Source organism: Melospiza melodia, unplaced genomic scaffold, assembly GCF_035770615.1.
Source record: "Melospiza melodia melodia isolate bMelMel2 unplaced genomic scaffold, bMelMel2.pri scaffold_361, whole genome shotgun sequence".
In the NCBI taxonomy this organism is placed as follows: Eukaryota; Metazoa; Chordata; class Aves; order Passeriformes; family Passerellidae; genus Melospiza; species Melospiza melodia.
This window is the reverse complement of record NW_026948681.1, coordinates 13,124-38,759: the sequence shown is the minus strand read 5'-3', so window position 1 is coordinate 38,759 and position 25,636 is coordinate 13,124. Positions and strand designations below refer to the sequence as shown.

The 25,636-nt window shown below is 44.7% G+C and overlaps 1 protein-coding gene across 1 annotated transcript in view; it reads left to right on the top strand.

Annotated features, from left to right (window-relative positions):
• The window catches only part of GABBR1 (gamma-aminobutyric acid type B receptor subunit 1), a gene marked incomplete at its 5' end in the record, with an annotated part of 42,865 nt that extends 17,835 nt beyond the window's left edge, over nt 1-25,030 (top strand). Inside the window, 11 exon segments of the mRNA XM_063183079.1 lie at nt 979-1,129; nt 3,875-4,007; nt 5,828-5,944; nt 13,017-13,127; nt 15,135-15,228; nt 16,677-16,804; nt 17,645-17,776; nt 19,397-19,540; nt 22,313-22,453; nt 22,456-23,725; nt 24,276-25,030. Coding sequence (XP_063039149.1) covers nt 979-1,129; nt 3,875-4,007; nt 5,828-5,944; nt 13,017-13,127; nt 15,135-15,228; nt 16,677-16,804; nt 17,645-17,776; nt 19,397-19,540; nt 22,313-22,453; nt 22,456-22,653 — 1,349 coding nt within the window.
• Nucleotides 25,031-25,636: the final 606 nt, after the last annotated feature.

The window sequence follows — 25,636 nt, the reverse complement described above, 5'->3', positions numbered from 1 at the left end:
TTGGGAAAATGGGGGGAAAATTGGGGAAAAAATTGGAAAAAAATGGGAAAAAAAAATTGGGGGAATTTTGGGAAAATTTGGGGGAAAATGGGGGGAGAAAATGGGGGGGAATTGGGAAAAAAATTGGGGAAATAATGGGAGAAAAAAAGGGTGAAAATTGGGGAAAAATTGGGGGAAAATTTGGGGAAAATTTGGGGGAAAATAGGGGGAATAATGGGAGGGAAAAAAGGGTGAAAATTGGGGAAAAATTGGAAAAAATGGGAAAAAAATTGGGGGAATTTTGGGAAAATTTGGGGGAAAATGGGGGGAGAAAATGGGGGGAAATTGGGAAAAAAATGGGGAAATAATGGGAGAAAAAAGGGTGAAAATTGGGGAAAAATTGGTGTAAATTGGGGGAAAATTTGGGAAAAAATTGGGGAAAATTTGGGGGAAAATTGGGGGGGAAATTGGGAAAAATTGGGGAAATAATGGGAGGGAAAAAAGGGTGAAAACTGGGGGGAAAATTGAAAAAATTGGGAAAAATTGGGGGGAAAATAATGGGAAAATAATAGGCAAAGAATGGGGGGAAAATTGGGGAAAATGGGACAAAAAAGGGGGAAAATTGGGGGAATGGGAAAATGGGAGGAAAAATTGGGGGGAAATGGGGGGAAAAATTGGGGGGAAAAAGGGGGAAAATGGGGAGGGAAATGGGGGAGAAATTGGAAAAATCAGGAAAAATGGGTGAGGAAAAAAGGGGAAGGAAAACAGGGGAAAATTGGCAAAAAAACGGGCAAAAAAATCGGAAAAAAAAAAAAAAAGGGGGAAAATGGGGAACGTTTGGGAAAAATAGGAAAAACCAAGGAAAAATATGAAAAAAAGAGGAAAAATTCGGGGAAAAAAGGCAAAAAAAATGGGGGGAAATGCTGAAAATGGTGGAAATTTTTTCCAGATGTTCCCAAATTTGCAAATTTTTGGGATTTTTGCCGGTTTTGTCCGCAGGGGGGTCGCCGCCGGCCGATTACACCAAGGTGATCACCACGTTCCGCTTCCTGTCGCAGAAGTTGTTCATCTCCGTCGCGGTGTTGGCGTCGCTCGGAATCGTCCTGGCCGTCGTTTGTTTGGCCTTCAACATCTACAACGGCCACGTCAGGTGCGGGAATTGGCAAAAATTCCCGAAATTCCGGAAAATTTTGAAAAAATTTAAAAAAAAATTCTGAAAGTTTTGGGGGGTTTGGGGGGTTGGGAGGGGGAAAATTGGGAGGTTAAAGTGAAAATATTCTGAATTTTAGGGGGTTGGGAGTGGGAAAAATCTCAACTGTGAAGGGTTTGAGGTGGGAAAATTCCCAAAATTGCCCCAAATTCCCCCAAATTTCAGGGGGTTTGGAGGGAGAAAATGGGGGAAAATTGGGGACAGTTTTGGGGAATAATTGGGAAAAATTGGGGAAGACTCGGGGAAAAATTCTGGGAAAGATTCTGGGGGAAAATGGAGAAGAAATTCTGGGAAAAATTGGGAAAGATTCTGTGAAAATTGGAAGGAAAAATGGGGAAAAAATGGGGAAAATTTGGGGGAAAAATTGGGGGAAAATTGGAAAAAAATGGGGAAAATTTGGGAGAAAAATCAGGGGCAAATGGGGAAGATTCTGGGAAAAATGGGGAAAATTTGGGGGAAAATTCTGGGAAAAACTGGGGAAAAATTGGAAAAAAATGGGGAAAATTGAGGAAAAATTGGAGAAAAAAAGGGGGAAAATTGGATAAATTTGGGAAAATTTGGGAAAAAATTCAGGGGCAAATGGGGCAGATTCTGGGAAAAATGGGGAAAATTTGGGGGAAAATTCTGGGAAAAACTGGGGGAAAATTGGAAAAAAATGGGGAAAATTTGGGAAAAATTTGGAGAAAAATTAGGGGAAAATTGGAAAAATTGGGGAAAATTTGGGAAAAAATTCAGGGGCAAAGGGGGAAGATTCTGGGAAAAATGGGGAAAATTTGGGGGAAAATTCTGGGAAAAATTGTGGAAAAAATTGGAAAAAATGGGGAAAATTAGGGAAAAAATTCAGGGAAAAATTGTGGAAAAATTGGAAAAAAATGGGGAAAATTTGGGAAAAAATTGGAGAAAAAATGGGGGAAAATTGGAAAAAAATGGGGAAATTTTGGGAAAAAATTGGAGAAAAATTGGGGAGAAATTGGAAAAATTTGGGAAAATTTGGGAAAAAATTCAAGGGGCAAAGGGGAAAGATTCTGGGAAAAATGGGGAAAATTTGGGGGAAAATTCTGGGAAAAACTGGGGAAAAAACTGGAAAAAAATGGGGAAAATTTGGGAAAAATTGGAGAAAAATTGGGGGAAAATTGGGGAAAATTTGGGAAAAAATTCAGGGGCAACTGGGGAAGATTCTGGGAAAAATGGGGAAAATTTGGGGGAAAATTCTGGGAAAAACTGGGGAAAAATTGGAAAAAATTGGGGAAAATTTGGGAAAAAATTCTGGGAAAATTGTGGAAAAATTGGAAAAAAATGGGGAAAATTTGGGAAAAAATTGGAGAAAAATTGGGGAAAAATTGGAAAAAAATGGAAAATTTGGGAAAAAATTCGGGGAAAAATTGTGGAAAAATTGGAAAAAAATGGGGGAAATTTGGGAAAAAATTGGAGAAAAATTGGGGGAAAATTGGAAAAATTGGGGAAAATTTGGGAAAAAATTCAGGGGCAAAGGGGGAAGATTCTGGGAAAAATGGGGAAAATTTGGGGGAAAATTCTGGGAAAAACTGGGGAAAAATTGGAAAAAAATGGGGAAAATTTGGGAAAAAATTGGAGAAAAATTGAGGGAAAATTGGAAAAATTTGGGAAAATTTGGGAAAAAATTCAGGGGCAAATGGGGAAGATTCTGGGAAAAATGGGGAAAATTTGGGGGAAAATTCTGGGAAAAATTGGGTGAAAGTTGGAAAAAAATGGGGAAAATTTGGGAAAAAATTCTGGGGAAAATTGGGGAAAATTGGAAAAAAATGGGGGAAATTTGGGAAAAAATTGGAGAAAAATTGGGGGAAAATTGGAAAAAAATGGGGAAAATTTGGGGGAAAATTCTGGGAAAATTGGGGAGAAATTGGAAAAAAAATGGAAAAAAATTGGGAAAAATTCAGGGGCAAATGGGGAAGATTCTGGGAAAAATGGGGAAAATTTGGGGGAAAATTCTGGGAAAAACTGGGGAAAAAATTGGAAAAAAATGGGGAAAATTAGGGAAAAAATTGGAGAAAAATTGGGGGAAAATTGGAAAAATTTGGGAAAATTTGGGAAAAAATTCAGGGGCAACTGGGGAAGATTCTGGGAAAAATGGGGAAAATTTGGGGGAAAATTCTGGGAAAAATTGGGTGAAAGTTGGAAAAAAATGGGGAAAATTTGGGAAAAAATTCTGGGAAAAATTGGGGAAAAATTGGAAAAATTTGGGAAAATTTGGGAAAAAATTCAGGGGCAAACGGGGAAGGTTCTGGGAAAAATGGGGAAAATTTGGGGGAAAATTCTGGGAAAAATTGTGGAAAAAATGGGGAAAATTAGGGAAAAAATTCAGGGAAAAATTGGGGAAAATTGGAAAAAATGGGGAAAATTAGGGAAAAAATTGGAGAAAAATTGGGGGAAAATTGGAAAAAAACGGGGAAAATTTGGGGGAAAATTCTGGGAAAAATTGTGGAAAAAATTGGAAAAAATGGGGAAAATTAGGGTAAAAATTCAGGGAAAAAATTGGGGAAAATTGGAAAAAAATGGGGAAAATTGGAGAAAAATTGGGGAGAAAATCAGGAAAAATTCTGGGAAAAATGGGAAAAGATGATGAGAAAGCGGACAAAAGCCGCACCGTTCTTGTCCGGGTGTTGCCGGTTCCGGTTGTTGTAGCGGGGGTGATTGCGGCTGTTGCAGGTACATCCAGAACTCGCAGCCCTACCTGAACAACATGACGGCCGTCGGTTGTACCCTGGCGCTCGCCGCCGTCTTCCCGCTGGGGCTGGACGGGTACCACATCGGCCCGGGGCTCTTCCCCCTCGTCTGCCAGGTGCGCAACAGGCGGAGCGACAGGCGGAGAAATAATGGGGGGGAACAGGCGGAGGAACAGGCGGAGAAATCATGGGGGGAAAAAGGCGGAGAGCGGGGAAATAATGGGGGGAACAGGTGGAGGGACAGGCAGAGAAATCATGGGGGGGAACAGGCGGAGAGCGGGGAAATAATGGGGGGGGACAGGCGGAGGAACTGGCGGAAAGTGGGGAAATAATGGGGGGAACAGGCGGAGCGACAGGCGGAGAGCGGGAAATAATGGGGGGAACAGGCGGAGAGCGGGGAAATAATGGGGGGGAACAGGCGGAGGGACAGGGAGAGAAATATTGGGGGGGAACAGGCGGAGAGCGGGAAATAATGGGGGGGAACAGGCAGAGAAATAATGGGGGGAACAGGTGGAGGAACAGGTGGAGAGCAAGGAAATAATGGGGGGGAACAGGCGGAGAGTGGGGAAATAATGGGGGGGAACAGGCAGAAATGGGGGGGAAATGTGGGGGGACAGGCAGAGGAACAAGCGGAGAGAGGGGATAATGGGGAGGAACAGGCGGAGGAACAGGCGGACAGCAGGGAAATCATGGGGGGAACAGGCGGAGAAGGGGAAATCATGGGGGGGAACAGGCGGAGGGACAGGCGGACAGCGGGAAATAATGGGAGGAACAGGCGGAGAGCGGGAAATCATGGGGAGGGACAGGCGGAGCAACAGGCGGAGAGCGGGGAAATCATGGGGGGGAACAGGCAGAGAGTGGGGAATAATGGGGGGGACAGGCGGAGGAACAGGCGGAGAAATAATGGGGGGAACAGGCGGAGCGACAGGCAGAGAGCAGGGAAATAATGGAGGGGAACAGGCGGAGAGTGGGAAATAATGGGGGGGAACAGGCGGAGGGACAGGCGGAGAAATAATGGGGGGGAACAGGCGAACAGCGGGGAAATCATGGGGGGAACAGGCGGAGGAACAGGCGGAGAGCGGGAAATAATGGAGGGGAACAGGCGGAGGAACAGGCGGAGAGCGGGGAAATCATGGGGGGGAACAGGTGGAGGAACAGGCAGAGAGCGGGGAAATAATGGGGGGGAACAGGCGGAAATGGGGGAAAATTGGGTGGGAACAGGTGGAGGAACAGGCGGAGACACCAGCAGGGATGGGAGGATACAGTCAGGAACAATCGGAATGGGAAGGGGAGGAAGAGTTGGGAACAATCAGAGGAGGAACAATCAGAATGGGAAGGAAAGGAAAGAAACAGTTGGAAACAATCAGAGAAGGAACAATCGGAACGGGAAAGGAAGGAACAGTCAGAATGGGAACCATCAAAATGGGGAAAAAAGAAAGAAACAGCTGGGAACAAAATGGAGGAAGAACAGTCGGAATGGGAAGGAAAGGAACAGTCGGAATGGGAAGGGGAGGAAAGAAACAGTTGGGAACAATCAGAGGAGGAACAGTCGGAATGGGAAGGAAAGGGAAGGAACAGTTGGGAACAATCAGAGAAGGAACAGTCGGAATGGGAAGAAAGAGTCAAGAACAATCGGAATGGGAAGAAAACAAACAGTCAGAAACAATCAGAATGGGGGAAAAAAGGGAAAAACAGTCGGCAACAATCAGAATGGGAAGGGAAGGAAGAGTTGGGAACAATCAGAGGAGGAACAATCAGAATGGGAAGGGAAGGAACAGTCAGAAACAGAAACAATCAGAGCCACACCCAGAAAAGCCAAACCCCAGAAAACGACAACACCCGGAGCAGGAACAACCAACACCCCCAACCCCAGCCGCGTTTCCTACTGTCGCGGCCTCGTCCGACCGTCGCCACCTTGTCCGACTGTTGTTGGCAGGCGCGGCTGTGGCTGTTGGGGCTGGGCTTCAGCCTGGCCTACGGCAGCATGTTCACCAAGATCTGGTGGGTGCACACCGTGTTCACCAAGAAGGACGACAAGAAGGACAAGCGGAAGGTGAGCGGGGAACAGGCAGAATGGGGTGTTGGTGGGGTTTGGGGGTTGGGGTTTGGGTGTTGGGGTTTGGATGTTGGGGTTTGGGTGTTCCCTTGGGATCCGATTGTTCTTTCGGGATTTGGGTGTTGGTGTTTGGGTGTTGGGGTTTGGGTGTTGGGGTTTGGGTGTTGGGGTTTGGGTGTTCCTTTGGGATCCAGGTGTTCATTTGGGGTTTGGTTGTTGGGGTTTGGATGTTGGGATTTGGGTGTTGGGGTTTGGGTGTTGGTGTTTGGGTGTTGGGGTTTGGGTGTTGGGGTTTGGGTGCACACCGTGTTCACCAAGAAGGACGACAAGAAGGACAAGCGGAAGGTGAGGATGGAACAGGCGGACGGGGGGGTGTTGGTGGGGTTTGGGGGTTGGTTTGGGTGTTGGTGTTTGGGTGTTGGTGTTTGGGTGTTGGTGTTTGGGTGTTGGGGTTTGGTTGTTGGTGTTTGGGTGTTGGGGTTTGGGTGTTGGTGTTTGGGTGTTGGGGTTTGGGTGTTGGTGTTTGGGTGTTTGGGTTTGGGTGTTGGGTGTTGGGGTTTGGGTGTTGGTGTTTGGGTGTTGGGGTTTGGGTGTTGGTGTTTGGGTGTTGGGGTTTGGGTGTTGTTTGTTGGGTGTTGTTTGTTGGGTGTTGGTGTTTGGGTGTTGGTGTTTGGGTGTTGGGGTTTGGGTGTTGGGGTTTGGGTGTTGGGGTTTGGGTGTTGGTGTTTGGGTGTTGGGATTTGGGTGTTGGGGTTTGGGTGTTGGGGTTTGGGTGTTGGGGTTTGGGTGTTGGGGTTTGGGTGCACACCGTGCTCACCAAGAAGGACGACAAGAAGGACAAGCGGAAGGTGAGGACGGAACAGGCGGACGGGGAGTGTTGGTGGGGTTTGGGGGTTGGGGTTTGGGTGTGATTTGTTGGGATTTGGGGTTTGTGTGTTGTTGGGGTTTGGGTGTTGTTTGGTGGGGTTTGAGTGTCGTTTGTTGGGGTTTGAGGTTTGTGTGTTGTTGGTGTTTGGGTGTTGGGGTTTGTTTGTTGGGGTTTGGGTGTTGGCGTTTGGGTGTTGGGGTTTGGGTGTTGGTGTTTGGGTGTTGGGGTTTGTTTGTTGGGGTTTGGGTGTTGGTGTTTGGGTGTTGGGGTTTGGGTGTTGGTGTTTGGGTGTTGGGGTTTGGGTGTTGGGGTTTGGGTGTTGTTTGTTGGGGTTTGGGTGTTGGTGTTTGGGTGTTGGGGTTTGGGTGTTGGTGTTTGGGTGTTGGTGTTTGGGTGTTGGTGTTTGGGTGTTGGTGTTTGGGTGGTGTTGGGGTTTGGGTGTTGGGGTTTGGGTGTTGGGGTTTGGGTGTTGGTGTTTGGGTGTTGGTGTTTGGGTGTTGGGGTTTGGGTGTTGGTGTTTGGGTGTTGGGGTTTGGGTGTTGGTGTTTGGGTGTTGGTGTTTGGGTGTTGGGGTTTGGGTGTTGGTGTTTGGGTGTTGGTGTTTGGGTGTTGGTGTTTGGGTGTTGGGGTTTGGGTGTTGGTGTTTGGGTGTTGGTGTTTGGGTGTTGGGGTTTGGGTGTTGGTGTTTGGGTGTTGGGGTTTGGGTGTTGGGGTTTGGGTGTTGGGGTTTGAGTGCACACCGTGTTCACCAAGAAGGACGACAAGAAGGACAAGCGGAAGGTGAGGACAGAACAGGCGGACGGGGGGTGTTGGGAAATGGGTGTTGTTTGATTTGGGTGTGGTTTGTTGGGGTTTGGGTGTTGGGGTTTGGGTGTTGGGGTTTGGGTGTTGGGATTTGAGTGTTGTGCTTTTTTGGGGTTTGGGTGTTGGGATCCGGTTGTTCCTTTGGGGTCTGGGTGTTGTGTTTTGGGTTCCGGGTGTTGGGATTTGGGTGTTCTTTTGGGATCCGGTTGTGGTTTTTTTGGGATCCGGGTGTTCCTTTGGGATCCAGGTGTTCCTTTCAGGTTGGGGTTGTTGGGATCCGGGTGTTCTTTTTGGGATCTGGATTTGGGTGTTGGGGTTTGGGTGCACACCGTGTTCACCAAGAAGGACGACAAGAAGGACAAGTGGAAGGTGAGCGGGGAACAGGCGGACGGGGGGGTGTTGGTGGGGTTTGGGTGTTGGTGTTTGGGTGTTGGGGTTTGGGTGTTGGGGTTTGGGTGTTGGGGTTTGGGTGTTGGGGTTTGAGTGTCGTTTGTTGGGGTTTGAGGTTTGTGTGTTGTTGAGGTTTGGGTGTTGGGATCTGGGTGTTGGTGTTTGGGTGTTGGGGTTTGGGTGTTGGTGTTTGGGTGTTGGTGTTTGGTTGTTGGTGTTTGGGTGTTGGTGTTTGGGTGTTGGGATGGGTGTTGGGGTTTGGGTGTTGGGGTTTGGGTGTTGGGATGGGTGTTGGGGTTTGGGTGTTGGGGTTTGGGTGTTGGTGTTTGGGTGTTGTTTGGTGGGGTTTGGGTGTTGGGGTTTGGGTGTTGGGATGGGTGTTGGGGTTTGGGTGTTGGGGTTTGGGTGTTGGTGTTTGGGTGTTGGTTGTTGGGGTTTGGGTGTTGGTGTTTGGGTGTTGGGGTTTGGGTGTTGGTGTTTGGGTGTTGGTGTTTGGTTGTTGGAGTTTGGGTGTTGGTGTTTGGGTGTTGGTGTTTGGTTGTTGGGGTTTGGGTGTTGGTGTTTGGGTGTTGGTTGTTGGGGTTTGGGTGTTGGTGTTTGGGTGTTGGTGTTTGGGTGTTGGTGTTTGGGTGTTGGGGTTTGGGTGTTGGTGTTTGGGTGTTGGGGTTTGGGTGTTGGTGTTTGGGTGTTGGTGTTTGGGTGTTGGGGTTTGGGTGTTGGGGTTTGGGTGTTGGGGTTTGGTTGTTGTTTGATTTGGGTGTTGGGGTTTTTTGGGTGTTGGGTGTTGGGTTCCGGTTGTGGTTTTTTTGGTTTCCGGTTGTTCCTCTGTGTCCCGGTTGTTCCTCTGTGTTCCGGCTGTTCCTCTGGGTCCCGGTTGTTCCTTTGGGATCCGGTTGTGGTTTTTTTGGGTTCCGGGTGTTCCTTTGGGTTCCGGGTGTGGTTTTTTTGGGATTTGGGTTGTTGGGGTTTGGGTGTTGGGATCCGGTTGTCCCTCTGGGTCCCGGCTGTTCCTCTGTGTCCCGGCTGTTCCTCTGTGATTTGGGTGTTGGGTTCCGGTTGTGTTTTTTTTGGGTCCCGGTTGTCCCTCTGTGTTCCGGCTGTTCCTTTGGGTTCCGGTTGTTCCACTGTGTCCCGGTTGTTCCTCTGTGTCCCGGTTGTTCCTCTGTGTTCCGGCTGTTCCTCTGTGTCCCGGTTGTTCCTTTGGGTCCCGGTTGTTCCTTTGGGATCTGGTTGTGGTTTTTTTGGGTTCCGGGTGTTCTTTTGGGATCCAGTTGTGGTTTTTTTGGGATCTGGGTGTTCCTCTGGGTTCCGGTTGTTGGGATCCAGTTGTCCCTCTGTGTTCCGGTTGTTCCTCTGTGTTCCGGCTGTTCCTTTGGGTCCTGGTTGTTCCTTTGGGATCCGGTTGTGGTTTTTTTGGGTTCCGGGTGTTCCTTTGGGTTCTGGGTGTGGTTTTTTTGGGATTTGGGTTGTTGGGGTTTGGGTGTTGGGATCCGGTTGTTCCTTTAGGGTTGACGTTGTTGGGTCCCGGGTGTTCCTTTGGGATCCGGGTGTTCCTTTGGGATTTGGGTTGTTGGGATCCGGGTGTTTGGGTTCCGGGTGTTCCTTTGGGATCCGGTTGTGGTATTTTTGGGATCCGGGTGTTCCTTTCAGGTTGGGGTCGTTGGGATTTGGGTTGTTGGGTTCCGGGTGTTCCTTTGGGATCTGGTTGTGGTATTTTTGGGATCCGAGTGTTCCATTGGGATCCGAGTGATCCTTTGGTATTTGGGTGTTGGGATCCGGGTGTTCCTGTGGGATCTGGTTGTTCCTTTGGGATCCGGGTGTTCCTCTGGGATTTGGGTTGTTGGGATTTGGGTGTTTCGGATCCAGGTGTTCTTTTGGGATTTGGGTGTTCTTTTGGGGCTGAGGTTGTTGGGATTTGGGTGTTGTTTGTTGGGGTTTGGGTGTTGGTGTTTGGGTGTTGGGATCCAGGTGTTCCTTTGGGATCCGATTGTTCTTTTGGGATTTGGTTGTTGGGATTTGGGTGTTGGTGTTTGGTTGTTGGTGTTTGGGTGTTGGGGTTTGGGTGTCGTTTGTTGGGGTTTGAGGTTTGGGTGTTGTTGGGGTTTGGGTGTTGGGGTTTGGGTGTTGGTGTTTGGGTGTTGTTTGATTTGGGTGTTGGGGTTTTTTGGGTGTTGGGTGTTGGGTTCCGGTTGTGGTTTTTTTGGGTTCCGATTGTTCCTCTGTGTCCCGGTTGTTCCTCTGTGTCCCGGCTGTTCCTCTGTGTCCCGGTGTTCCTTTGAGTTCCGATTGTCCCTCTGTGTCCCGGCTGTTCCTCTGTGTCCCGGTTGTTCCTCTGGGATTTGGGTGTTGGGTTCCGGTTGTGGTTTTTTTGGGTTCCGGTTGTTCCTCTGTGTCTTGGTTGTTCCTGTGTGTTCCGGTTGTTCCTTTGGGTTCCGGGTGTTCCTGTGGGATCCGGGTGTGGTTTTTTTGAGATCCGGTTGTTCCTTTGGGTCCCGGTGGTTCCTGTGTGTCCCGGTTGTTCCTTTGGGTCCCGGTTGTTCCTGTGGGTTCCGGGTGTGGTTTTTTTGGGATTTGGGTTGTTGGGGTTTGGGTGTTTGGGATCCGGGTGTTCCTCTGGGATCCGGGTGTTCTTTCGGGGTTGTGGTTGTTGGGGTTTGGGTGTTGGGATCCAGGTGTTCCTTTGGGATCTGGTTGTTCTTTTGGGGGTTTGGGTTGTTGGGGTCCAGGTGTTTTTTTGGTGTTGTGGTTGTTGGGATCCGGGCGTTCCTTTGGGCACCGGTGACCGGAAATTTCACCGTCACCCACCGAGACTTCCGGTGTCACCAACCCCGAGCTCCGGTGTCACCGCTGAGCCCCGGAATTCCCAGTCTGGTGACCCCGGAATTCCCAGTTTGAGCCCGGAATTCCCAGTTTGGCCACCCCGGAATTCCCAGTTTGAGCCCGGAATTCCCAGTTTGAGCCCGGAATTCCCAGTTTGGCGACCCCGGAATTCCCAGTTTGAGCCCGGAATTCCCAGTTTGGCGACCCCGGAATTCCCAGTTTGGCGACCCCGGAATTCCCAGTTTGAGCCCGGAATTCCCAGTTTCAACCCGGAATTCCCAGTTTGACCCCGGAATTCCCAGTTTGAGCCCGGAATTCCCAGTTTGGTGACCCCGGAATTCCCAGTTTGAGCCCGGAATTCCCAGTTTGGCGACCCCGGAATTCCCAGTTTGAGCCCGGAATTCCCAGTTTGAGCCCGGAATTCCCAGTTTGGTGACCCCGGAATTCCCAGTTTGAGCCCGGAATTCCCAGTTTGGCGACCCCGGAATTCCCAGTTTGGCGACCCCGGAATTCCCAGTTTGAGCCCGGAATTCCCAGTTTGAGCCCGGAATTCCCAGTTTGGCGACCCCGGAATTCCCAGTTTGAGCCCGGAATTCCCAGTTTGGCGACCCCGGAATTCCCAGTTTGGCGACCCCGGAATTCCCAGTTTGAGCCCGGAATTCCCAGTTTGGCAACCCCGGAATTCCCAGTTTGACCCCGGAATTCCCAGTTTGACCCCGGAATTCCCAGTTTGGTGACCCCGGAATTCCCAGTTTGGCGACCCCAGAATTCCCAGTTTGAGCCCGGAATTCCCAGTTTGGCGACCCCGGAATTCCCAGTTTGACCCCGGAATTCCCAGTTTGGTGACCCCAGAATTCCCAGTTTGGCAACCCCGGAATTCCCAGTTTGACCCCGGAATTCCCAGTTTGACCCCGGAATTCCCAGTTTGGCGTCCCCGGAATTCCCAGTTTGGTGACCCCGGAATTCCCAGTTTGACCCCGGAATTCCCAGTTTGGTGACCCCAGAATTCCCAGTTTGGCAACCCCGGAATTCCCAGTTTGACCCCGGAATTCCCAGTTTGGCCACCCCGGAATTCCCAGTTTGAGCCCGGAATTCCCAGTTTGGCGACCCCGGAATTCCCAGTTTGAGCCCGGAATTCCCAGTTTGGCGACCCCGGAATTCCCAGTTTGGTCACCCCGGAATTCCCAGTTTGAGCCCGGAATTCCCAGTTTGGCGACCCCGGAATTCCCAGTTTGAGCCTGGAATTCCCAGTTTGACCCCGGAATTCCCAGTTTGGTCACCCCAGAATTCCCAGTTTGACCCCAGAATTCCCAGTTTGGTCACCCTGGAATTCCCAGTTTGAGCCCGGAATTCCCAGTTTCAACCCGGAATTCCCAGTTTGAGCCCGGAATTCCCAGTCTGGCGACCCCGGAATTCCCAGTTTGGTCACCCCAGAATTCCCAGTTTGACCCCAGAATTCCCAGTTTGACCCCGGAATTCCCAGTTTGGTGACCCCAGAATTCCCAGTTTGGCGACCCCGGAATTCCCAGTTTGGCGACCCCAGAATTCCCAGTTTGGTGACCCCGGAATTCCCAGTTTGACCCCGGAATTCCCAGTTTGGTGACCCCTCGAGGTGTTTGAGGTGGTTCTGGAAGGTTCTCGTGGGATTTGGGGCTTCCTTGAGGTGTTCGGGGGTTCCTGGGATGTTCCTGAGATGTTCTGGAGATGTTTGAGAAGTTCTGGAGATGTTTGAGAGTTCCTCAAGGTGTTTGGGGGATGGTTCTGGAAGGTTCTCAGGTGCTTTAAAGGTTCCTCGAGGTGTTCTGGAGATGTTTGAGGGTTCCTCAAAGTCTTTGGGGGCTTCTTGAGGTGTTTGAGGCCGTTCTGGAAGGTTCTCCAGGGCTTTGAGGGTTCCTCGAGGTGTTCTGGAGATGTTTGAGGGCTTCTGGAGATGCTTGGGGCTTCCTCAAGGTGTTTGGGGGTGGTTCTGGAAGGTTCCTCAGGTGTTTGGGGGTTCTTGAGATGTTCTGGAGGGGTTTGAGGAGGTTCTGGAAGGTTCTCTGGGGGTTTGGAGGGTCCTGGGAGGTTCTGGAGATGTTCTGGAGATGTTTGATGGTTCCTCGAGGTGTTCGTGGGGTTCTGGAAGGCAAAATTCCCAGTTTGACCCCGGAATTCCCAGTTTGGTGACCTCTGCGCTCCCCCCCCCAGCAGAGCCTGGAGCCCTGGAAGCTCTACGCCACCGTGGGCGGCCTGGTGGCCTTCGACGTGGTGACGCTGAGCGTGTGGCAGATCGTCGACCCCCTGCACCGCACCATCGAGGTCTGGCCATTCCGGAAGGTTCCGCGGGGGTTCGGGGGCTCCTGGGAGGTTCTGGAGATGTTCTGGAGGGGTTTGAGGGCTCCTGGGAGGTTCTGGAGATGTTCTGGAGATGTTTGAGGGGGTTCTGGAAAGTTCTTGAGATGTTCTGGAGGGGTTTGAGGGGGTTCTGGAAGGTTCTGGAGATGTTCTGGAGGGGTTTGAGGGCTCCTGGGAGGTTCTTGAGATGTTCTGGAGGGGTTTGAGGGCTCCTGGGAGGTTCTGGAGATGTTCTGGAGGGGTTTGAGGGGGTTCTGGAAGGTTCTGGAGATGTTCTGGAGGGGTTTGAGGAGACTCCTGGGAGGTTCTCTTGGGGTTTGTGGGGGTTCTGGAAGGTTCTTGAGATGTTCTGGAGGGGTTTGAGGGCTCCTGGGAGGTTCTGGAGATGTTCTGGAGGGGTTTGAGGAGCTCCTGGGAGGTTCTTGAGATGTTCTGGAGGGGTTTGAGGGCTCCTGGGAGGTTCTGGAGATGTTCTGGAGGGGTTTGAGGAGCTCCTGGGAGGTTCTCTTGGGGTTTGAGGGGCTCCTGGGAGGTTCTGGAGATGTTCTGGAGGGGTTTGAGGAGTTCCTTGAGGTGTTTGAGGAGGATCTGGAAGGTTCTCCAAGGGTTTGGAGGTTCCTGGGAGGTTCTTGAGATGTTCTGGAGGGGTTTGAGGGGGTTCTGGAAGGTTCTGTGGGGGTTTGAGGGGGTTCTGGAAGGTTCTAAAGGGGTTGGAGGGTTCTGGGAGGTTCTTGAGATGTTCTGGAGATGTTTGGGGGTTCCTGGGAGGTTCTCCAGGTGCTTGAGGGGGGTTCTGGAAGGTTCTGTGGGGGTTTGGAGGGTCCTGGGAGGTTCTTGAGATGTTCTGGAGGGGTTTGAGGAGGATCCGGAAGGTTCTGCGGGGGTTCGGGAGGTCCTGGGAGGTTCTGGAGATGTTCTGGAGGTGTTTGAGGGTCCTGGGAGGTTCTTGAGATGTTCTGGAGGGGTTTGGGGGTTCCTTGAGGTGTTTGGGGGGGTTCTGGAAGGTTCTTCTGACTCTCCCCCACCTCAAACCACCCCAAATTTTCCCTCAAAACCCCAAATTATCTCCCCCAAATCCCAAATTTTCTCCTCCAGATCCCAAATTTTCTCCCCAAAACCCCAAATTTTCTCCTCCAGATCCCAAATTTTCTCCCCCAAATCCCGAATTTTCTCCCCAAAATCCCAAATTTTCTCCTCCAGATCCCAAATTTTCTCCCTAAAATCCCAAAATTTCTCCCCAAAACCCCAAATTTTCTCCCCAAAACCCCAGATTTTCTCCCCAAAATCCCAATTTTTCTCTCCCAAAACCCCAAATTTTCTCCCCAAAATCCCAAATTATCTCCCCCAAATCCCGAATTTTCTCCCCAAAATCCCAAATTTTCTCCTCCAGATCCCAAATTTTCTCCCTAAAATCCCAAAATTTCTCCCCAAAACCCCAAATTTTCTCCCCAAAACCCCAAATTTTCTCCCCAAAATCCCAAATTTTCTCCCTAAAATCCCAAATTTTCTCCTCCAGATCCCAAATTTTCTCTCCTAAAATCCCAAAATTTCTCCCCAAAATCCCAAATTTTCTCCCCAAAACCCCAAATTTTCTCCCCAAAACCCCAAATTTTCTCCCCAAAATCCCAAATTATCTCCCTAAAATCCCGAATTTTCTCCCCAAAATGCCGAATTTTCTCCCCAAAATCCCGAATTTTCCCCAAAATCCCGAATTTTCCCCAAAATCCCAGATTTTCTCCCCAAAATCGTGAATTTTCTCCTCCAGATCCCAAATTTTCTCCCTAAAATCCCAAATTTTCTCCCTAAAATCCCAAATTTTCTCCCCAAAACCCCAAATTATCTCCCAAAATCCCGAATTTTCTCCCCAAAATCCCGAATTTTCTCCCTAAAATCCCGAATTTTCTGCCCCAAATCCCAAATTTTCTCCCCCAAATCCCGAATTTCCCCCCAAAATCCCGAATTTTCCCCCAGGAGTTCACCAAGGAGGAGCCCAAGTCGGACATGGACGTTTCCATCCTGCCCCAGCTCGAGCACTGCAGCTCCACCAAGATGAACACCTGGCTCGGTACGGGGGGAAAAAAACCAAATTTTGGGGCAAATTTCGGGAATTTTGGGCAAATTTTGGGGTTTGGGGCCAAATTTTGGGGATTTTCAGTGAAATTTGGGGGATTTTCGGTGGAATTTTGGGGGATTTTTGGGGGATTTCAGGGACTTTTTGGGAATTTCTGGTGGGAATTTGTGAGGTTGTGGTGGGAATTTTTGGTAAAAATTTGGGGGTTTTGGGTAAAATTTGGGGATTTTGAGGTGGAATTTTGAGGGTTTTCAGCTGGGATTTTTGGGTGTCCAGGAGGAATTTTGGGGATTTTAGGGCAAATTTTGGGGTTTGGGGACAAATTTGGGGGATTTTCGGTGGAATTTTGGGGGATTTTGGGGGGATTTCAGGGACTTTTTGGGGAATTTCTGGGGGGAATTTGGGGGATTTTTGGTAAAATTTGGGGTTTTTTTGGGTAAAATTTGGGGATTTTTAAGTGGAATTTTGGGGGCGTCCAGGAGGAATTTTGGAGATTTTAGGTGGAATTTTGGGAGTTTCTGAAGGAATTTTGGGGGATTTTAGGGCAAATTTGGGGTGTCCAGGAGGAATTTTGGGGATTTTAGGGCAAATTTTGGGATTTGGGGGCAAATTTGGGGGATTTTCAGTGAAATTTGAGGGGTTTTAGGTGAAATTTTGATTTTTTTTTAAGGCAGATTTGGGTTTTGTTTTTTTTTCTGGTGGAATTTTTGGGGGTCCAGGTCAGATTTTGGGGTTTTTCAAATTTGGGGATTTTTTAGGAGAAATTTTGGAAATTTTAGGTGGAATTTTTTAAAATAAAAAAGTAATTTTTAAATTAATTTGATTTTCTATTTTCTTGATTTTTCCAGGGATTTTTAATGTATTTTTTAAACTAATTTTTTTTTTCTTTTTCTCGATTTTTCCAGGGATTTTTAAATGTAATTTTTTTTAATTAAAAAAGGAAGTTTTTAATTAATTTTTTTCATTTTTCTCGATTTTTCCAGGGATTTTCATTAAAAAAAGGAATTTAAAAATTAATTTTATTTTCTTTTTCTCGATTTTTCCAGGATTTTTTAATTCAAAAAAGTAATTTTTAAATTAATTTTATTTTCTATTTTCTTGATTTTTCCAGGGATTTTTAATGTAATTTTTTAATTAATATTTTTTCTTTTTCTCGATTTTTTCCAGGGATTTTTAATTAAAAAAAGGCATTTTTTAATTAATTTTTTTTCCTTTTTCTCAGTTTTTCCAGGGATTTTAATGTAATTTTTTAAAATAAAAAAAGTAATTTTTAATTAATTTTTTTTCCTTTTTCTCTATTTTTCCAGGGATTTTTAATGTATTTTTTAAACTAATTTTTTTTTCTTTTTCTCGATTTTTCCAGGGATTTTTTAAAGTAATTTTTTTAATTAAAAAAAGTAATTTTTGAATTAATTTTTTTTCCTTTTTCTCGATTTCTCCAGGGATTTTTTACGGCTTCAAGGGGCTGCTGCTGCTTTTGGGGATTTTCTTGGCCTACGAGACCAAAAGCGTCTCCACGGAGAAAATCAACGACCACCGAGCCGTGGGCATGGCCATCTACAACGTGGCGGTAATTCCGGAATCTTCCAGGGGAAAAATTCCCCAAAAATACCGGTCAAAAATTGAGAAAAATCCCAAAAAGTCACAACAAAAAATTTAAAAAAAAATCCCCCGAAAAATTCCGAAAAAACGCTCAAAAATTGTTCAAAAATACAAAAAAAAAAATTGCAAAAAAATCCCCCCCAAAATCCCAAACCCCCTCAAAAAATCTCAAAAATATCTCAAAAAATTGCCCAAAAATACCAGAAAAAATCCCCAAAAATTCCTCAAAAAATTCCCAAAAATTCCTCAAAAAAATTATCCAAAAGTTCCTCAAAAATCAAAAAAAAAAATCCAAAAAAAAAAAAGAAAAAATTGTCAAAAAAGTCCCAAAAAATTCCTCAAAAATCCTCCAAAAATTAAAAAAAAATCCCCAAAAATTCTCAATAAATCCCCCTCAAAATAAAAAAAAATTCTAAAAAATTCACTAAAAATCCCACAAAAAATTCAAAATCATCTCCAAAAATTGCCAAAAAAAATCAAAATATTCTTCAAAGAATGCCTGAAAATGAAGGAAAAATGCCCCCCCCCAAAAAATGCCCAAAAAATCCCCAAAAAAATCCCCAATATTCCCAAAATCTTCCTCTAAAAAAATCTTTTAAAACTTAAAAAAAAAAACTCAAAAAAATTCAAAATAATCTCAAAAAAAAAATGCTGAAAAAATCAAAATATTCTCCAAAAAATGCTTAAAAATTAAGGAAAAATGCCCCAAAAAATTCCCAAAAAATTCCCCAAAATTGCCGATATCCCAACAAATGAAATTTTAATGAAATTTTAATGAAATTTTGATAAAATAATTGAATTTTTTCAGGTTCTGTGCCTGATCACGGCGCCGGTGACGCTGATCCTGAGCTCGCAGCACGACGCCTTGCCTTCGCCTTCGCCGCCCCTCGCCGTCGTCTTCTCCTCCTACATCACCCTCGTCGTGCTCTTCGTGCCCAAGGTGGGGAAAATTCGGAAAATTTGGGAAAAAATGGAAAAAAAATCCACAAAAAATGGGAAAAAATCCAGAAAAATCCAGAAAAAATGCACAAAAAAAATCTACAAAAAACGGAAAAAAATCCACAAAAAATCCACAAAAAAAATGGGAAAAAAATCACAAAAAGTCCACAAAAAATGGGAAAAAAATTCACAAAAGATGGAAAAAAAATCCAGAAAAAATCCACAAAAAATCTACTAAAATTGGGGGGAAAATTTGGATTTTTTTGGGAATTTTTGGGGATTTTTTTGGATATTTTTTTTTCACCCTGGTCGTGCTCTTCGTGCCCAAGGTGGGGAATCTTGGGGGAAAATTGGGAAAATTGGGGAAAAAAATCCAGAAAAAATGGAAAAAAATCCACAAAAATTGGGGGAAAACTTGGGAAAAAAATTGGGATTTTTTTAGGATTTTTTAGGCAATTTTTTTTTATTTTTTGGGTTATTTTTAAATCCCGGTCATGCTCTTCATGCCCAAGGTGGGGAAATTTGAGGAAAAAATGGGGAAAAAATGGGGAAAAATTGGGGGAAAATTGGAAGAAAATTACACAAAAAAATCCACAAAAATTGGGGGAAATTTAGGGAAAAATTGGGGGGAAAATTTGGGGAAAAATTGGGGACAATTTGGAGAAATCGAGGGAAAAAATTGGGGGAAATGGGGGAAAAAATGGGGGAAAAATTGGGGGGAAAATTGGGGGAAAATTGGAAGAAAATTACACAAAAAATCCACGGAAATTGGGGGAAAATTTGGGGGAAAATTGGGGGGAAAATTGGGGGAAAATTTGGGGAAAATTGGGGATGATTTGGAGAAAAGTGGGGAAAATTTGGGGAAAAATTGGATAAAACTGGGATAAAATTGGGAAAAAAATGGGATTTTTAAAGGATTTTTTTGGGGATATTTTTTCGCCCTGGTCGTGCTCTTCGTGCCCAAGGTGGGGAATGACACAAAAAATAGGAAAAAAATCCACAAAAATCCACAAAAAATCCACAAAAAATCCACAAAAATTGGGGGAAAATTGGGGAAAATTAGGGGAAAATTGGGGGAAAATTGGGATTTTTTTGGGAATTTTTGGGAATTGTTGGGAATATTAAAACTCATTAAAATTAATAATTTTCCTATCAGATGCGGCGTCTGATCACGCGCGGGGAGTGGATGGGGGAATTCTTTGGGGGAATTTTTGGAAAAATTTTTGTGGATTTTTGTGGAAATTTTTGGGACATTTTGGGGAAAATCTTTGTGGATTTTTGGTGAAATTTTTGGGACACTTTCGAGGAAATTTTGGGGACATTTTGGGTGAAAGTTTTCTGAATTTTTGTGGGAATTTTGGGGGTATTATTTTGAATTTCTTTCAACTTTTTCGGGGTTTTTGGAGGGAATTTTTTGAGAATTTGTTGGGGAATATTCAGAAACATTTTTTTGAATTTGGGGGAAATTTCTGGGGAAATTTTTCTGAAGTTTTGCGGGAATTTTGCCGTATTTTTTTGAATTTTTTTCAAAATTTCCGAGTTTTTTTGGAATTTTTTTGGGAATTTTTTTGGGAATTGTTGGGAATATTAAAATTTATTAAAATTAATAATTTTTCCGCAGATGCGGCGGCTGATCACGCGCGGGGAGTGGCAGTCGGAGCAGCAGGACACGATGAAGACGGGATCCTCCACCAACAACAACGAGGAGGAGAAGTCGCGGCTGCTGGAGAAGGAAAACCGCGAGCTGGAGAAAATCATCGCCGAGGTGACGGAAACTTCTGGAATTTTTGGGAATTTCGGCATCCAAACCCCTTCCCTCTTTTTCCCCATTTTCTTGGAGTTTATCCTTCATTTTCTGGTGGTTTTATGGGTTTTTTTCCCTTTTTTTTTGGTGTTTTTATGGGTTTATTCCTCTTTTTTTTGGTGTTTTTCCTGCGTTTTTCCCCCTTTTTTTTTTGGTGTTTTTCCCTTTGTTTTTTCCTTGTTCTTCCTCCCCTTTTCCCAATATTTTTCCTGATTTTTTTTCTGATTTTTTTTTTCCCCATTTTCCCCTTTTTTTATTGGTGTTTTCCTCCTTTTCCTGGTGTTTTTCCTGTTTTTTTTTCCCAGTGTTTTTCCTTGTTCTTTCTCCCCTTTTCCCAATATTTTTCCTGATTTTTTTTCTGATTTTTTTCCCTATTTTTCCCCCCTTTTTCTTGGTGTTTTCCCCCTTTTCCTGGAGATTTTCCCCATTTTTCCTCCCTTTTTTCTGGTGTTTTTCCCCAGTGTTTCTCCTTGTTCTTCCCCCCCTTTTCCCATTTTTTTTCCTGATTTTTTTTTCCTTTTTTTCTGATTTTTTCCCCATTTTTCCTGGTGTTTTCCCTTTTTTTTTTTTTTTCCCAGTGCTTTTCCTTGTTCTTCCCCCTTTTCCCAATATTTTTCCTGAATTTTTTTCTGATTTTTCCCCCCTTTTTCCTGCTGTTTCCCTCCCATCGCCGAGGTGACGGAACCTTCCAGAATTTGGGAATTTCGGGATCCAAACCCTTTTCCCTCTTTTGTCCCATTTTCTTGGAGTTTTTCCAGTTTATTTTCTTTTTTTCTGGTGTTTTTCCTGTTTTTTCCCCCTTTTTTTGGTGTTTTTCCCAATGTTTTTCCTTGTTCTTCCTCCCCTTTTCCCAATATTTTTCCCAATTTTTTTTTCCTTTTTTTTTCTGATTTTTCCCCCTTTTTCCTCCTTTTCCCTGGTGTTTAATCCTGGCTTTTTTCCCAGTGTTTCTCCTTGTTTTTCCCCCCTTTTCCCAATATTTTTCCTGAATTTTTTTCCCCCTTTTTCCTGCTGTTTCCCTCCCATCGCCGAGGTGACGGAAACTTCTGGAATTCTGGGAATTTCGGCATCCAAACCCTTTCCCTCTTTTGTCCCATTTTCTTGGAGTTTTTCCCCTTTTTTTTTGGTGTTTTTCCTGTTTTTTTCCCCTTTTTCCTGGTGTTTTTCCCAATTTTTTTTCCTTTTTTCCTGAATTTTTTCCCATTTTTTTCCTGGTGTTTTTTCCTGGTTTTTCTCCCCATTTTCTTGAAGTTTTTCCTTTTTTTCTGCTGTTTTTATGGGTTTTTTTCCCTTTTTTTTGGTGTTTTTCCTGTTTTTTTCCAATGTTTTTCCTTGTTCTTCCTCCCCTTTCCCCAATATTTTTCCTGAAATTTTTTCCTTTTTTTTCTGATTTTTTTCCCATTTTTCCCCTTTGTTTCTGGAGTTTTTCCTGGTTGTTTTCCCCATTGATTTTTTTTCCCCCATTTTCTTGAAGTTTTTCCTTCATTTTCTGGTGTTTTTCTGTTTTTTTCCCCCTTTTTCCTGGTATTTTTCCTGTTTTTTTTTCCCCAGTGTTTTTCCTTGTTCTTCCTCCCCTTTTCCCAATATTTTTCCCACATTTTTTTCCTTTTTTTCTGATTTTTTCCCCATTTTTTCCCCTTTTTCCTGGTGTTTTTCCTGGTTTTTTTTTCCCAGTGTTTTTCCTTGTTCTTTCCCCGCTTTTCCCAATATTTTCCTGAATTTTTTTTCTTATTTTTTCCCTATTTTTCCCCCCCTTTTTCTTGGTGTTTTCCTTCTTTTCCTGGTGTTTTCCGTGGTTTTTTTCCCATGTTTTTCCTTGTTCTCCCCCCTTTTCCCAATAGTTTTCCTGAATTTTTTTTCTGATTTTTTCCCCCCTTTTTCCTGGTGTTTCGCTCCCATCGCCGAGGTGACGGAACCTTCCGGAATTCTGGGAATTTCGGCATCCAAACCCTTTTCCCTCTTTTGTCCCATTTTCTTGGAGTTTTTCCTTTTTTTTTCTGGTGGTTTTACCTGGTTTTTTCCATTTTTTTGGTGTTTTTCCTGGTTTTTCCCCTTTATTTTTTTGGTGTTTTTCCCTTTGTTTTTCCTTGTTCTTCCCCCTCTTTTCCCAATATTTTTCCTGATTTTTTTTCTGATTTTTTCCCCATTTTCTCCTCTTTTTCCTGGTGTTTTTCCTGTTTTTTTTTCCCAGTGCTTTTCCTTGTTCTTACCCCCGCTTTTCCCAATATTTTTCCCAATTTTTTTTTGATTTTTTCCCCCTTTTTTTGGTGTTTTTCTCTTTTTCCTGATGTTTCCCTCCCATCGCCGAGGTGACGGAACCTTCCGGAATTCGGGCAATTTTGGGATCCAAACCCTTTCCCTCCTTTTTCCCCATTGTCTTGGAGTTTTTCCAGCTTTATTTCCTTTTTTTTTCTGCTGTTTTTCCTGGTTTTTTCCCCTTTTTTTTGGTGTTTTTCCCAATGTTTTTCCCCACATTTTCCCCCCAAAATTCCCTCGCATTTTTGCCTCATAATTTCCCCAATTTTCCCATCATTTCCCCCAACTTTTTCCCCCCATTAATTTCCCCCTATTTTCCCCATAATTTCCCCACATTTCACCCAATTTTCCCCCTATTTTTTCCCCGATTTTTCCTCATTTCTTCCCCAATTTTCCCCCATATTTCCCCCCAAATTTCCCATCATTTTCCCACCATTTTCCCCCATTTTCACCCATTTTTTTTGTCCCCCCCCCCAGAAGGAAGAGCGCGTCTCGGAGCTCCGGCAGCAGCTCCAGGCCCGGCAGCAGCTCCAGCTCCGCTCGCGGCGCCGCCACTCCCGCGACTCCCAAAATTCCCAAAATTCCCAGAACAACCACCTGGGCCCCTCCTCCCAGCATCCCCAGCATTCCCAACATTCCCAGCATTCCCAGCATTCCCAGCATTCCCAGATTTCCCAGCATTCCAGATTTCCCAGCATTCCCAGATTTCCCAGGCCTTCCCCCAGCCCAGCCTCGTTCGCTGCCTGGTGTCGGAGCAGGCCGAGAAACTGGGCCGGGCCAACTGCGACGGGAGCCGCGTGCACCTGCTCTACAAGTGAGAAAATCCTGGAAAATCCTGGAATTCTGGGCCAAAAATTATGGAGTTTTGGCTGGAAAATTATTGGAATTTAGGTGGAAAAATCCTGGAATTTTTGTGGGAAAATTCGGAAATTTATGGGGGAAAAAAAATCACATAAATCAGGCAAGAAAATCCCAACATTTCCATGGAAAAATCCCAGAATTTGCATGAAAAAATCATGGAATTCTTGCCCAGAAATCAGTGGAATTCCTGCCAGAAAAATCATGGAATTCCTGCCAGAAAATTCCTGGAATTTAGGCAGGAAAATCCTTGAATTTAGGTGGGAAAATCCTGGAATTTTTGTGGGAAAATTCAGAAATTTATGGGGGAAAAAATCACATCAACCAGGCAAGAAAATCCCAACATTTCCATGGAAAAATCCCAGAATTTGCATGAAAAAAAGCATGGAATTCTTGCCCAGAAATCAGTGGAATTCCTGCCAGAAAATGCCTGGAATTTAGGCAGGAAAATCCTTGAATTTAGGTGGGAAAATCCTGGAATTTTTGGGGGAAATCCTGGAATTTAGGTGGGAAAATCCAGGGCCGGGCCAACTGCGACGGGAGCCGCGTGCACCTGATCTACAAGTGAAAAAATCCTGAAAAAACGTGGAATTCTGGCTGGAAAATTCTCAGAATTTAGGTCAGAAATCCTGGAATTATGGTGGAATTTGGGTGGAAAAATCCTGGAATTTTTGTGAGAAAATTCAGGAAATTTGGGGGAAAAAAATTCAGAATGTTTTTGTGGAAAAATCCTGGAATTTAAACAAGAAAATCCCTGCAATTTAGGTAGAAAATTCACAGAATTCACATGGAAAAATGCTGGAATTTTTGTGGGAAAATTCAGAAACTTCTGTGTGAAAATCATGGAATTACTGTCCAAAAATTAATGGAATTCTTGCAGGAAAATTCTTGGAATTTAGGCAGGAAAATCCTTGAATTTAGGTGGGAAAATCCTGGAATTAATTTAGAAAAATCCATGGAATTCACGCAGAAAAGTCCCAGAATTTAGGCGGGAAAATCCTGGAATTTTTGGAGGGAAATCCTGGAATTTAGGTGGGAAAATCCAGGCCGGGCCAACTGCGACGGGAGCCGCGTGCACCTGCTCTACAAGTGAGGGAAATTCCCGGAAAAATGTGGAATTCTGGCCCAAAAATCATGGAATTATGGTCCAGAAATTAGGGAATTATAGTGGGAAAATTCAGGAATTTATGGGGGAAAATTCAGGAATTGCTACACAAAAAAAATCCCGAAATCCATCCAGGAATTTCTGAGCAAAAGCCACAGAATTCCTACAGGAAAAAAAATCCTGAAAAAACATGGAATTCTGGGCCAAAAATTATGAAATTATGGTCCAGAAATTAGGGAAATACGATCCAGAAATTAATAATTTTTTGTGGGAAAAATCCTGGAATTTATGGGGGAAAATTCAGGAATTTCATGCAAAAAAATCCGAAATTCATCCAGCAATTTCTGAGCAAAAGCCACGGAATTCAGACAGGAAAATCCCCAAATTCAGGCAGAAAAGTCCCAGAATTGTGGTGGGAAAATCCTGGAATTTAGGTGGGAAAACCCTGGAATTTTTGGGGGAAATCCTGGAATTTAGGTGGGAAAATCCAGGGCCGGGCCAACTGCGACGGGAGCCGCGTGCAGCTGCTCTACAAGTGAGAAAATCCTGGAAAAACGTGGAATTCTGGCTGGAAAATTCTCAGAATTTAGGTCAGAAATCCCTGGAGTTATGGTGGAATTTGGCTGGAAAAATCCTGGAATTTTTGTGAGAAAATTCAGGAAATTTGGGGGAAAAATTCAGAATTTTTTTGTGGAAAAATCCTGGAATTTAAACAAGAAAATCCCTGGAATTTAGGTAGAAAATTCACAGAATTCACATGGAAAAATGCTGGAATTTTTGTGGGAAAATTCAGAAACTTCTGTGTGAAAATCATGGAATTACTGTCCAAAAATTAATGGAAATCTTGCGAGAAAATTCATGGAATTCTTGCCAGAAAATCGTGGAATTCCTGCCAGAAAAATCCTGGAATTTAGGCAGGAAAATCCTTGAATTTAGGTGGGAAAATCCTGGAATTAATTTAGAAAAAATCCATGGAATTCACGCAGAAAAGTCCCAGAATTTAGGCGGGAAAATCCTGGAATTTTTGGGGGGAAATCCTGGAATTTAGGTGGAAAAATCCAGGGCCGGGCCAACTGCGACGGGAGCTGCGTGCACCTGATCTACAAGTGAGAAAATCCTGAAAAATCCTGGAATTCTGGGCCAAAAATCGTGGAATTATGGTCCAGAAATAACGGAATTATAGTGGGAAAATCCTGGAATTTTGGTGGGAAAATTCCCAGAATTAGGCAGAAAAATCCAGAATTCACATGAAAAAATCCTGGAATTTTGGTGGGAAAATTCAGAAATTTTAGGGGGGAAAATTCAGATTTTTTTGGTGGGAAAATTCAGGAGTTTCGGCAGAAAAATCCCAAAATTCACATGGAAAAATGGTGGAGTTGATGTCAGAAAAATAACGGAGTTATGCCTAAAAAATTCCTGGAATTCATGTAGGAAATTTCATGGAAGTTAGGTGGGAAAATCATAGAATTCAGGCAGGAAAATCTCAGAATTTACATTAAACCATCCTAGAATTTATGGCAGAAAAATCCCAGAATTGACATGGAAAAATCCCGGAATTTATAGGAGAAAAATCCTGGAATTTAGATAGAAAAATGCAGAAATTTCTGTGTGAAAATCATGGAATTCTTGCTCAAAAATTCATGGAATTCAGGCAGGAAAATCCCCAGAATTTCCAAGAAAAAATCCTGGAATTTTTGCTGAAAAAGTTCCTGGAATTAATTTAGAAATATCCACGGAATTCAGGCAGAAAAATCCCAGAATTTAGGTGGGAAAATCCTGGAATTTTTGAGGAAAAATGCTGGAATTTTTGTGGGAAAATTCAGAAATTTGGGGGGGAA